Source organism: Cynocephalus volans, chromosome 4 (assembly GCF_027409185.1).
Source record: "Cynocephalus volans isolate mCynVol1 chromosome 4, mCynVol1.pri, whole genome shotgun sequence".
Lineage (NCBI taxonomy): Eukaryota > Metazoa > Chordata > Mammalia > Dermoptera > Cynocephalidae > Cynocephalus > Cynocephalus volans.
Window position 1 is genome coordinate 103,500,616 of NC_084463.1, and position 11,886 is coordinate 103,512,501.

An 11,886-nucleotide genomic window follows, 5' to 3' on the forward strand; every position below is an offset into this window, starting at 1 on the left:
CAGATAAAGACCACCAGGGATATACATGTAGTCAGACAAAGATAGGTTTATTAGCTTCCTGCATCTAAAGAGAACATTCCAAGGGAACCATTAAATGTTTCAAAAGGAGAGAGTGAGGGAGGTATATTTATAGGGTATGAGGGCCCTGGGGTGAGTCATGGGATGGTTTTGGCAGGGGTCTTATCTTCAGAATGTGTGAATCCATGCAGAGTTACCATTAGATCTGTCTGTCATTGATCTTGAACAAGGTCTGAACCCACGTTGAAATATTTTAAACTTGGATAGTTTGTGATGCCTATTGTAGATTGGGCTAGCACAGTTAATATGTTTTGTGTTTTGCATATTACAGTTTTTATGATTTCTCTTTCAGTTTTCAGCTTTCCCTTCACAGATTAGCTGCTCACAGGAATGATTTTTTTTTCTTTTTTTTTTCAACTTTTAAGTCTGTATTAGTCAGGGTTCTCCAGAGAGACAGAACCAATCAGAGCAATAGGAGAGAGGGATGTGTGTGTGTGTTGGGGGGGAGAGAGATTTATGTTAAAGAAATTTATATTAAGAAATTGGTTTACATGATTATGGAGGCTGGTAGGTCCAAAATCTGCAGAGTGGGCCAGTAGACTGGAGACCCAGGGAAAAGCTGACACTGCCATTTAAGTCTGAAGGCCATGTCTGCTAGCAGAATTTCTCCTTGTCCAGGGGAGGTCAGTCTGTTCTGTTAAGACCCTCAACTATTTGGATTAGGCCCACCCACATCATGAAGGGCAATCTGCTTTACTCAAAGTCCACCAATTTAGATGTTAATCTCACCCACAGACACACCCACAAAAACATCCAGAGAAATGTTTGACCAAATATCTGAACAATGTGTCCCAGCCAAGTTGACACTTAACATTAATCACCACAACAGCATATGATTTTGTTTCATCCACATGATGACCACTTTATTATTCCAATCAGAAAGATCTTGCTAAATTATTACCTAATAGGTGTAGAAAGATCTAAAGTATATTTGGAAAATTTTCTTTTCTGTTTCTGTACTTTTGTCTGAGAAATGAAACCTATTAGAAGACTATAGGTAGAAAGGAGCTGAGAAAGTACATGACTTACCCAAGTGTGAACAGTGACAAAAACCCTTGCCTTCCCCTTCTATTTGCTCATCCTCAGGCTACATGGCCAGATGTAAATATAGTTAGTTTCTCATTATAGGATTTGAAGGCTATAAAAATTGCCACTGAAAACCATGGTTCTGTTACAACCTTAGCAGTTCTGCTACTATACTTTTATTATTTTGGACTGAGTATTATACTCTTTGAGCTACTTAAAAAAAAGTCTTCATAACATTTTTAACCCAGTATATACAAAATAAAATAATTTCAACATAATCTGTATAAAATTGATAATGAGACCTTTTACATTATTCTTGGTGATTTTGTATTGTTTTAAAATACACATAACATAAAATTTACCACTTTACAATTAAGTCTACAATTCAGTGGCATTACATATACTCACATTATTGTATAATCATCACCACTATCTATTTCCAGAACTTTCTCATTATCCCAAACTGAAACACTACACCCAATAAACAATAACTCCCCATCCTACCTTCCCCCAGCTCCTGGTGCTGTGTGTTCTACTTTCTGTCTCTATGAATTTGCCTATTCTAGATACCTTACGTAAGCGGAGTCATACTATTTGTCCTTTTGCATCTGGCTTATTTCATTTGGCATAATGTTTTCAAGATGTATCCATATGGTAGCAGGTGTCAGAACTTTATTCCTTTTTTATGGCTAAATGGTATTTCATTGCATATATACATCACATTTTGTTTATCCATTCTTTTGTTGATGAGGGGCACTTGGATTGTTTCTACCTTTTGACTACTGTGAGTAATGCTGCTATGGACATTGTCATAGAAATCTTTGGGCTCCTTCGTAAAGTTAAAAATCTTAGGATAGAGAGAAAGGGAGGGAAGACAGCAATAGAATATGAGCGACCTGGGGTGTGGTGGGAGACAGTAAGGGATATGGGAAAAGAGATACACTACTTATTAAATTGTCAATCTATGTGCTTAGGCTTATGGAAGTAGGCTGGAGGATATGATTTGAGGTAGAGTAATGCACAAGGAGACAGCAGAGGATTGAGGTTGTGAGGAAAGACATAAGGTATTCAACCTCATAAAATGAGGCCCCTGCTCTCATTGTTTGAGTATGGGGCCACATACCTGAATTTCTGCTTTCATGAAGCATGGTACCCTTTTATTTATTTAGGGAAGTCACCCACTTTTTGCATTCTGTCTCCTTGCCTCAGCCCTGGTCTATCTGCCTTGATTAATCGCATGGCTTTGGAGGCCACTTTACAGCCTCTGAACAAAGAATTACAACAGGATGCTCACATATGCTGTCAGGGCCCATCCCCAGTACAGAGATCAAGTGTCTGAGGTTCCCTTCTAAATAAGAGCCCACTTTACGGAGTCTCTCCATGGTTTATCCACCCAAGTCCCCTGCAAGACTTGGTCAGTGAAGCTATGGAGGGAACACGTAGGCTCAATGATTATATTCAGATTTCAGCTGCTCAACAAGACAGTGGGGATATCCCACTGAATAAGATGCATTCAGTGTCTTTACAGTTGTGCAAACAATACCTGTGAGAACTCCTGCACTGATGAGAAAGAATATTAGGGAACTTCTCACGTGTCCAAATCTGAGTTTACAGGATTCTATAAATGTAAAAGCAATAGGCATAACACATAATAAAATTTAAAATGAAATTTTATTTTACCTTATACCTAAGTTAAAACTCAGACAATGTCATGTGCGGCATCTACAAAATGTTTGATAGATATAGGACACACTAAAAAAAGGAAGACATAATCAAGGAACTGTAAAAGATAAAAGGACGAAAACATTCTCCATGAATCTGGAAAGAAGCAGGTTATAAGACCATGAAAGATGCCCATAAAACATGAAGAGTAGTCTGGATTTGTTGCCCACAACTAGGGCAGGGTTATCTCTCAGCAGAAATATAAAGACATCCATCTTAGTGCACAGCAGAAAGAAAATAGGATTTGTACAGGCTGAGGAAATACATGGCAGATGTTAAATAAGAAGCAATATAACATGGTAGTTAAGTAACTATACTCGAATATCAAATTTAATTTCAAACCTTGGCACAGCACCCGTAAGCTGTGTGAGTTAAGTCACCTTGATAATTTAAGCTTCATTGCTCTCACTTATAATGGGAGGGGGGGAAATAGTACCTACCCCATAAGGTTATAAAGACCACATTAAACCTGTAAAGCACCTATCAAAGTGCTTGGAACATTGTAAGCATGCAAGTCATTTTCATGAGCATTATTATTAAGGGCTTAGATAAATTCCTTGGTAATGCATAATTAACCAACTGTGAGGACTGTGGCAAGTCCTGACTTCCCAAAATTTTCAATTTCATTTCAGCCATTTTAGAAGTTGTACATGTCAGCTAAACAATACCTCCATAATAAAGAAATTTAGAATAGGAACAAAAACAAATCATTAGCACTTTCAGTACATTTCCTCCAAGGCATAGGCTGTTTTCAAGTTAGTTTCAATTACGTACATTTATTATTTTTCTTAACATTATAAGTGTGTTTTCTTTTATAGCAGAGTATTTAAATCATATAATATTCCATTAATATGGATTATTCCTCATTTTTTCTATGAAGTAGATGGACCATATTTTAGTTCACTATTCCAGCCAGAGAAAAGCACTGATGTGCTTCTGAGCAACCGGAATTAGGCTAGTGTTAGGAAATAATTACATCAAGACAGTAGGATAAGGGAACGTGGGGTGGTAAGGGTCACCTGCGTTCCACCGTCTGAAGGTTCTTGTCACAGCTGATCTTGAACATAGCCAGCACACGTGTTCTGATCTGTTTGGTCTTGGCTCCGTAGATGATGGGATTGATCACAGGAGGCAGCAGCAGGTAGATATCTCCCATGAGGATGCGCACAATGGGATCAAGGCTGTTTCCAAAGCGGTGTACCACTGAGAGGCCAATGAGTGGCACATAGAAGGCCAGCACCACACCAATGTGTGACACACAGGTCCCAAAGGCTTTGGCCCGCTCCAACTTGGAAGGCAGTTGCAGAACTGTTCGTATAATCAGAAAATAAGACAAGGAGATGAACATGACATCCATACCCATGACCAGCAGAATGGCAGTAAGACCATAGACCACATTGGGCAATGTGTCCGTGTAGGCCAGCTTCATCACATCCTGGTGCACACAATAGGAGTGTGAGAGCACGTTGGAGTGGCAGAAGGCCAGCCGCTTGATGAGCAGAGGCAGGGGGAAAAAGACAAGGGATCCACGGACCACAGCCACCATGCCAATCTGTGCTGTTACTGTGTTGTTGAGCACCGCAGCATGACGCAATGGGTGGCAGATGGCCACATAACGATCGAAGGCCATGGCCAGCAGGATGGTGGATTCAATGGCTGAGAGGGCATGAATGAAGAACATCTGAGCAATGCAGGCATCAACGGTAATCTCCCGGGAGTCAAACCAGAAGAGGGCAAGGATCTTGGGCATGGTGGATGTGGACAAGGCCAGGTCAATGGCTGCCAGCATACAGAGAAAGAGGTACATGGGTGCATGTAGGCTGCGCTCCGTTCTTACAATGAAGACCACGATGCAGTTTCCAAACACTGCCACAGCATACATTGAAAGCACGGGGAAGCCAATCCAGAAATGGGCTTCCTCTAGTCCTGGGATACCAATAAGCACAAATGTGGCATGTGTGAAGTTGCAGGAACTCATAGTTGGCACTGAGGAGGGGCGACTGGAGAGGGTGAGATCACACTGACAGCCTGCTAGGACATGGAGCACAATCAGAGAGGCCCCTGGAAATCTGGGGACTGAGTGCATCTTATCTCTCCCTCCCCTTCTGTCCTCCCTCCCTCCCACTCCCACTTAGGCTCTTTCATAAGCTCTGGAGCCCTCTTCCAGGTGGGGGTCTGGGGGATGTGATAGCTCAAAATCATTTATCAGTCACTACTCTCAAGGCACATTTAAATTTTTAAAAGAAACTTGGAAAGAGCAATGCTTTTCCCAAAATGCAACTTTCCCAAATTCCCTCAGACTTTTTCTCTTGGCCACATCATCATTGTCTGGATACTGGGTGGCACTTTTCTCAGATCAGTATTAACAGATACTCTATTGGAAACCCCTTTTAGATAAGGCTGTCTTCCTTCCTTCCTTCCTTCCTTCCTTTCTTCCTTCCTTCCTTCCTTCCTTCCTTCCTTCCTTCCTTCCTTCCTTCCTTCCTTCCTTCCTTCCTTCCTTCCTTCCTCTCTCTTTCTCTCCATCCTTCCCTCTTTCTTTCTTTCTATCTTTCCTTCCTTCCTTCCTTCTTTCTTTCTTTCTCTCTTTCTCTTTTTTTTCTTTCACTTATTCATTCATTCCATAAGCATTTATTTACACGACCTATTATGTACAAGGCTATTAGCTAGATGTTGCTGATATAAAGATGGAAGACATTCCCCTTGCCCTCTAGATCGCTTGCCTAGGGTGGAAGATAGACAAGTAACCAGTATGCTCGACAACTGTGGTAAGTAATAGCATAAGGTGTGCATTTCATGCATGAGAGGCCACAGAGGCATGATCACAGCTCCTTCCTGGAAAAGATGATCTTTTTGTTCAGTCTTAAAACATGAGTAGAAATTAGATGGAGAAGGGAATAAATGGTCTTCCAAGGCACTGGGGATGGGAAATACTTTGCAAAATTGCAGGATTCCAGGTCCTTAGTTTTAAAATCATCAAAGGGGCAAAGAAATACAACAGCAATTGAAAAAAAAAATGAAATAAAAGCCAAACAAATAAACAACAATGACAACTAAGCACTAAAAAGCCAAAAGTCAATCTCTTACTGAATAAAGGAAACTAATCTGGAGGTGTGGATAAGATTCAAGGGCTTCCCCCTGCCCTGCTGTGAAGCAGTTTGTGGGGTTGTCAAGGTCCTTTAGAATGGCAGGAGCCTTGGGCTGTCTGACCTCATGTGAGGATGCACTCACCTGAGAGTGGTGCAGTCACACTTACAGAGAGCAGCTGGATCTGACATTCCCTTTCTGGCACAGACCTTCTTATAATGTTACTCAGAAGGCCCACAGGAACAGGCTGTAGGAGTACAGATTTAGTCCTCAGGGACTTGGCAGACAAAAGACCAACATCTTCATGTCTACTTGTGTGCCACTTCCCCAGGTTTCCCGCTGTCCCTATCTTGGCGGGGGGGGGCAATCTCAAAGGACCCACTGCCTCTGCCATTGCTCCCATATTACACACCTAGGACCCTTGACAACCTGTCCCCACTCTTTCTAGTTAACCCAAGCTCTCTTTGTCAGCCACAGGGTTAGAGTGTTTCCTCACTAGCTAGTCTGCTAGACACAACAGGCAAAGTGGGTGTACAGTTACTGTCCATGGACTCTAGGAGTTTGCATCCTCTTTAAAAACACAAAGATGTTGCCTCATAATTTAAAATAGTGGCATACTTCTCTATATCTTCCCTTAGCTTTTATTTCAGTTGACAAAATAGCCATTGAGGTAGGAAAGCCACTGTTTATTGAACCTGTATTATAGATAAAGAACAGATGAGAGGAAGACTGTTTGCCCTAGGTCACATAATTAACTTCATGGGCTGGGAAGAAATCTTCTAGAGCATTAGCTGGCAGTTCAGAAAGGCAGGTGAGGCAGATTAATGCAGCAGCCACATTCAGACCTAAAGAGAAGCTGAAATTGAACCTAGCAAAAAGTCACATTAGGCAGGAGGTCAAACAGCATGGGAGGGAGACTTGAGGTCTTCTGGTATAGGTACCTGGGGAGACAAGACGATGACCCCAAAGTCTTAGACTTCTGTAAAAAAGTACAGGACCCAGAAAAGTGGAAAAGGGCTCTTCAGAGAGTGGTCAAAAAAGTACCCAACTGTGTGGCCAATAGAGACCCTTGCACCTGTCAGCACTGCATGTAGTAGCATGGGCAAAAGGCCTTGAGAAAGAGGAAATATGCCACTGTGTACCCATTGATACCCCTCAATGCCTTCCCTTTTCTTCAGCCTGAACCCCACTTCTCTTGGAGACGATGGGGTACTGATCTGGCCTCTCTGCAGAGAAGGTTCCTTAGCTATGTCCCATAGTTTTCAGCATAATTTGTTTGGATTTTTGCATCCCTCTTCCCAGGCTATCTATGTTGGATACATAGGTGGATGGATGGTTTCAAGATACAAGCCGTCCTTTATCTTACTGAAGGATGCAATTATCAGACCCTGAAAAGGGTTTTTAACATTCTAACAACAACTGAGGACCAAATTCGCAATTTGATGATTGTAGAGGAGGGTAGCTGTTACATCTCTGCACAAATTCTGAGGATGGAGAAGAGCAAATGGAGGTCAGATGGGATGGCTTCTGTCACCTCTGAACCCTGGATCTGTTCTGGGGAGAATCCAATTCAAATTTCTTAGAACTCACTTTATTATACTATATTTTAATACCACTGGTGTCTAAATCGTCTCCATTAAGACCAAATTAAAGGGCATCTCTCCGTTGCAGGAAGGACCCTGGTTAGGAGTGGAGAAGAGTCCTGGGGGTTACCATCAATGATGACACCTGAAGAGTTTATTTCCAAAAGTCAGAGCCTCTGCTTCAGGTAGCCAAGTCCTAATTATCTCTAAAGATCAAGTCATGTAAGGATTCTAGCAGAGAAAGAGTTTGATGAGGTCACAGTCCAAGTGTTTGGATGGGGGCAGGGGCCCGGGGCAAAGAAACACTGGGCTTCAAAAAAGAAATTTCTCCCCTGTTATAAATGACTTGTTGACACAAGTTCCAGGAAAGACAACACTCTGGGAATATCATTGTAAAAACAGTACTACCTCTCCCAAAGTCAGGACTCAACCCAAGCTCTTTTTTGGGGCAACAGAACTGGACTTGGAGGCACCTTTCAGGTGTGGAGCTTCCCACTGTCCAGGCAGCTAGGATCTGCTGGAGGCCAAATGTCCTGCCAGCACCTTCATCTCTGAAGAAGTCATTGCAGGGAGCCAGTACCTTTGATTTTATGACCCCACAAAATGATTTTTATGACTAGTGATAATATTGATCTGAGAACTAGGTATTCTGACTCTTTATTTATCTATGCAAACAAATATTTATCAAGGGTCTACAATGTCATAAGCAAAACAGACAACCCCCCCCCCCCTACAATCATGGAGTATGCATTCTGGTGAAAGGAATAGACAATGAATGAAATTAATAAATAGGTAGTCATAAGGAAAAAATAAAGGGAAGGAGGGAACAAATAAATATCAGGGAGGAGTTAAAATTTTTGATGAAGTTACCCTGGAAGACCCAACATAATAGAAATATTTGAGGACAGACCTGGGTTAATGAAGGATACATCCATGGAGATATTTGGGGAAGACCATTTCAGGAAAAAGGAATAGAAATTACAAATAAAGTTCCTGAGAAGGAGGCGTACCTGGTGTTTTAGACAAGAGCTAATGTGCCTGAACAGAGAGAATAAGAGGAAGAGTAGTAGGGAGATAGAATCAGAGAGGTAACAGGGAACTGTGTCATATAAGACCTTAAAGGACTTATGGGACATTTGAGGACTTTTCACTTACACTCCAAGTGAGCTGAGGATCTAATAGAGAGTTTTAAACAGAAGAGGGGTATGATCTGATGTACCGTCAAGGACTCTGAATCCTATCAAACTGGTTGGTCTTCTCTAGCTTGCCCAGAGGCTTGTTTGCACCTGTATCATTACCCATTCTGGTCTTTCTTTCATGTTTCCTTTTCCATGACTTCTTGCTTCAAGCTGTTAAGCCCTAGCTTAAGTGCCACTTTCTCCAGGAAGTATTCCCAGTTCCTCTAGACCCTCTGATCTTTCTCTTCCAGTGACTTGTGCTCTGCATACTAACCATCAGGGCTGTCTTTCGACTTGATTCAGCACTTTATCCTGCCATGTTTACCATTTTTCTATGTAGGCATCACACATGAGTCTTACTGTGTCACTTTCACTGTAGTCTCTGAAAACAGAAACAGAATTGCTTCCTTGTCAATCAGCCACCAACTGTTTATTAGTCACCTATATCTGGCAATGGAGTTCATTCACTCACTCATTGTGCAATAAGCACATCATTGATACTAGTTTTGTGTGGACATTCTGCTGAGCTTAGGGGTTACAGAGGTGAAAAAGGGATCAAATCCTTGTCCTCAAAGTGCTCACAGACACCCACACAGCAATCTTGAAATAATATGGAAGAGCGGTGACTACCACAGAATTTTATAACTTGAGACTGGGAATTTATTTAGTAAGGGGATGGGTCCAAAAGAGGGTATTTCATTAGAGAGAAAATCACGGAGGAAAGAAACAAAATTCTCTTCATGGAAACTATTAGCAGTGCAGTGTGGCTGGAGCATAGAGACAATGCAAAGCAGAAAGAGAGAAATTGGAGAGGTAAATGGATGTGAGCTGATGATAGGCTGTGAATTCAAGGACCTCATCCTGTTGGAGTTGGGAAGAGAAAATAAATAGCTTTTAGCAGGAACATCAAAACCAAGCATGTGTTTTAGATTGCTATTTGATAAGCTGTTGGGAGGGTGAATTTGAGGAGAATAGATAAGTCTAGATGTGCTTATGAATTCAGCTAAGCAAGACGGAAACTTAAGATTTATAACTTTTCCTCATCCCTCACATGCAGTTTTTCAGACCATATTAACTACTTTTTTTTTTAAAAGTCTCTTGAATGTTTCCTCTGATTTCTGGCTTCACCGTCACGACGTTCAAATAACTATAACAGTGGCCATGTGACCGCTACAGCTCTGGCTTTCAGGAAAATTCCTGATTCATTGTGAGCTTGGCCACCTTAGTCAGAGCATGACATTTGACCTGCAATTCACCCATTCTCAGTATGTCCAAATTACCCACTTCCTAAGGAGGGAAGCTTACAGGTTTCCAGGGTTGTTGGACAGTAGGGCTGTCCACAGCGTAGTGTGTGGGCTGAGGTGGGGGAGAAAAACCTGTAGAAGTGGTGCGAACATCTTTGTTGCCCGATTCTTGAGAATAAAGCTCGTTCTCATTCCCATTTTTAGAACTCTGGGTACCTCCATCCTTCTTTTCCAGCCCGCGTTGCTCTTTCTCTTTCTCTCCTCCCTTTATTCAGACCCCCTCTTGTGTAGTGTGTGGAAACAAATAAACAAACACAATTCTAGTCTGTCAGCCCATGTCATTGGAGTTTTTTCTGTCTTCTCATCTTGGGCCTGTGACTTCTTGGGATTTTTGTTTTTGTTTTATTGTGACTCAGGGATGTGTAAGGGGGATGATCCATTGGGTACAGGTGAGGGAATAGAAGGAAATACAAATACACAGAAATAAACGGGCAGTTTATGTAAAATGCAAATTGCCTCTTTAATATGGCCTCCTCGCTTTTTTGTTTTTATTACATTCATTAGTGACTAGACAAGGCACGTTTTATGTTGGAAAGAGGCAGAAGTAAGGCTGCACAAGATTAGGATAAGGTTACACTAGGCCAAATGAATCAGAGTGAAATTTTCACTCTGAAGGGCAGCACCTGGCACAGTATCCTCCAGAATGTGGAGCTTCATAAAAATATATCTGTAGATACTGAGAACTTTCTGATATCAGGGAACTTTGTCATCTTCTTGTGTGCCATCCAAACCCTTTTGTGTCTTTTAAGACCCTGTTTATTTATTCATTAATTCAACCAAGATTAAAAGCTACTACAGGCAAGATACTATGGGTAGAAATGTGGAAACAACAGCAAATAAGACACAGTCCCTGGTCCTGAGAAGTGATTTCAGAGTGGGTTGTGGAGAGAACCACTACAATAGAGTTTGAAAAGGCTTGGCAAGAGAAAGGATCACAGGGTGTGGCAGCAGCACCTGGAAAGGGTTCCAGACAGACTGATGAGGTCAGGAAAAGTCTCTGAAGGAGTCATTTCTATGCCAAGTCACGGGAAGGGAGACGGTGACAGTGCTATAGTGGAGGGAACAGCTGGTGCAAAGGCTTGAAAGTGACAGAGGGCACATTTCCTCAGGATTAAGGAAATGCAAGTTGTTTGCTGTGCCTGCAACATTGTACAGAGGGGAAGCAATAAAGCTTGAGAGGTGGATAGCGCCTGGCCATTCAGACATTTTATTATTTGTACTATGTGACAGGCCCTGGAGACAGCACTGATTAAACAAATTCCCTGTCCTCAACAACCTTATCTTGTGATGGGGAAACCAGAATAAAAGTAAACATATATGTAATATGTGGGGGGGTGGTGAAACTACTACAAATTAAAAACAAGGCAGGTAAGAATAACAATACATATAGGTAAAAATTGAGGGAGAGGTGGTGCTATTATTATTTTTATGACATCAAATTTTTATGAGCAGAGGTGGCATGAAGTGAGGGGTAAGCCATGTGGGTCTCTGGCAGGAGAGTATAGGGAGCACAGCAAGTGTGAAGCCTGAAGCAGGGGCATGCTGGGTGAGTTTAGGGACATATTTGGAGGCTAGTGTGTATGTAGCAGAGTGAATCAAGGGGAGAGTACTAGGAGGTGAAGTTGGGACGGTAGGGGGAAGTCAGATCATACAGATCCTTATAAGCTATTACACTGGCTATGCATTACACCGGGTAAGACAGGAGGCCATTAGAACATGTTGAACAGAGGAAGGGACATGACCTGCCTGTGTATCACTCTCACTGCTGTGGGAGAAAACAAACTCTAAAGCAAACGTGGATAAAGGAAGGCCCCTCAGGAGGCTATTATAATATTTTGGGCCCCAGATAATGGCTTGCTTCATGGTGGCAGCAGTAGAGGTGGTGTAAAATAGCTGGATTCTAGATAT

The 11,886-nt window shown here is 41.9% G+C and overlaps 1 protein-coding gene across 1 annotated transcript; it reads right to left on the reverse strand.

Moving 5' to 3' along the window:
• Window positions 1-3,841: 3,841 nt before the first annotated feature.
• On the reverse strand, window positions 3,842-4,846 carry LOC134377177 (olfactory receptor 51E2). The gene has a single exon (XM_063095793.1). The coding sequence runs from the start codon at window positions 4,802-4,804 to the stop codon at window positions 3,842-3,844; it is 963 nt and encodes a 320-aa protein (XP_062951863.1). The 5' UTR covers window positions 4,805-4,846.
• Between the last annotated feature and the right edge of the window lie 7,040 nt (window positions 4,847-11,886).

What these genes read in the sequence shown, in the direction of transcription:
- LOC134377177 (XM_063095793.1), bottom strand. Translation starts at nt 4,804, where the DNA reads ATGAGTTCCTGCAACTTCACACATGCCACATTTGTGCTTATTGGTATC.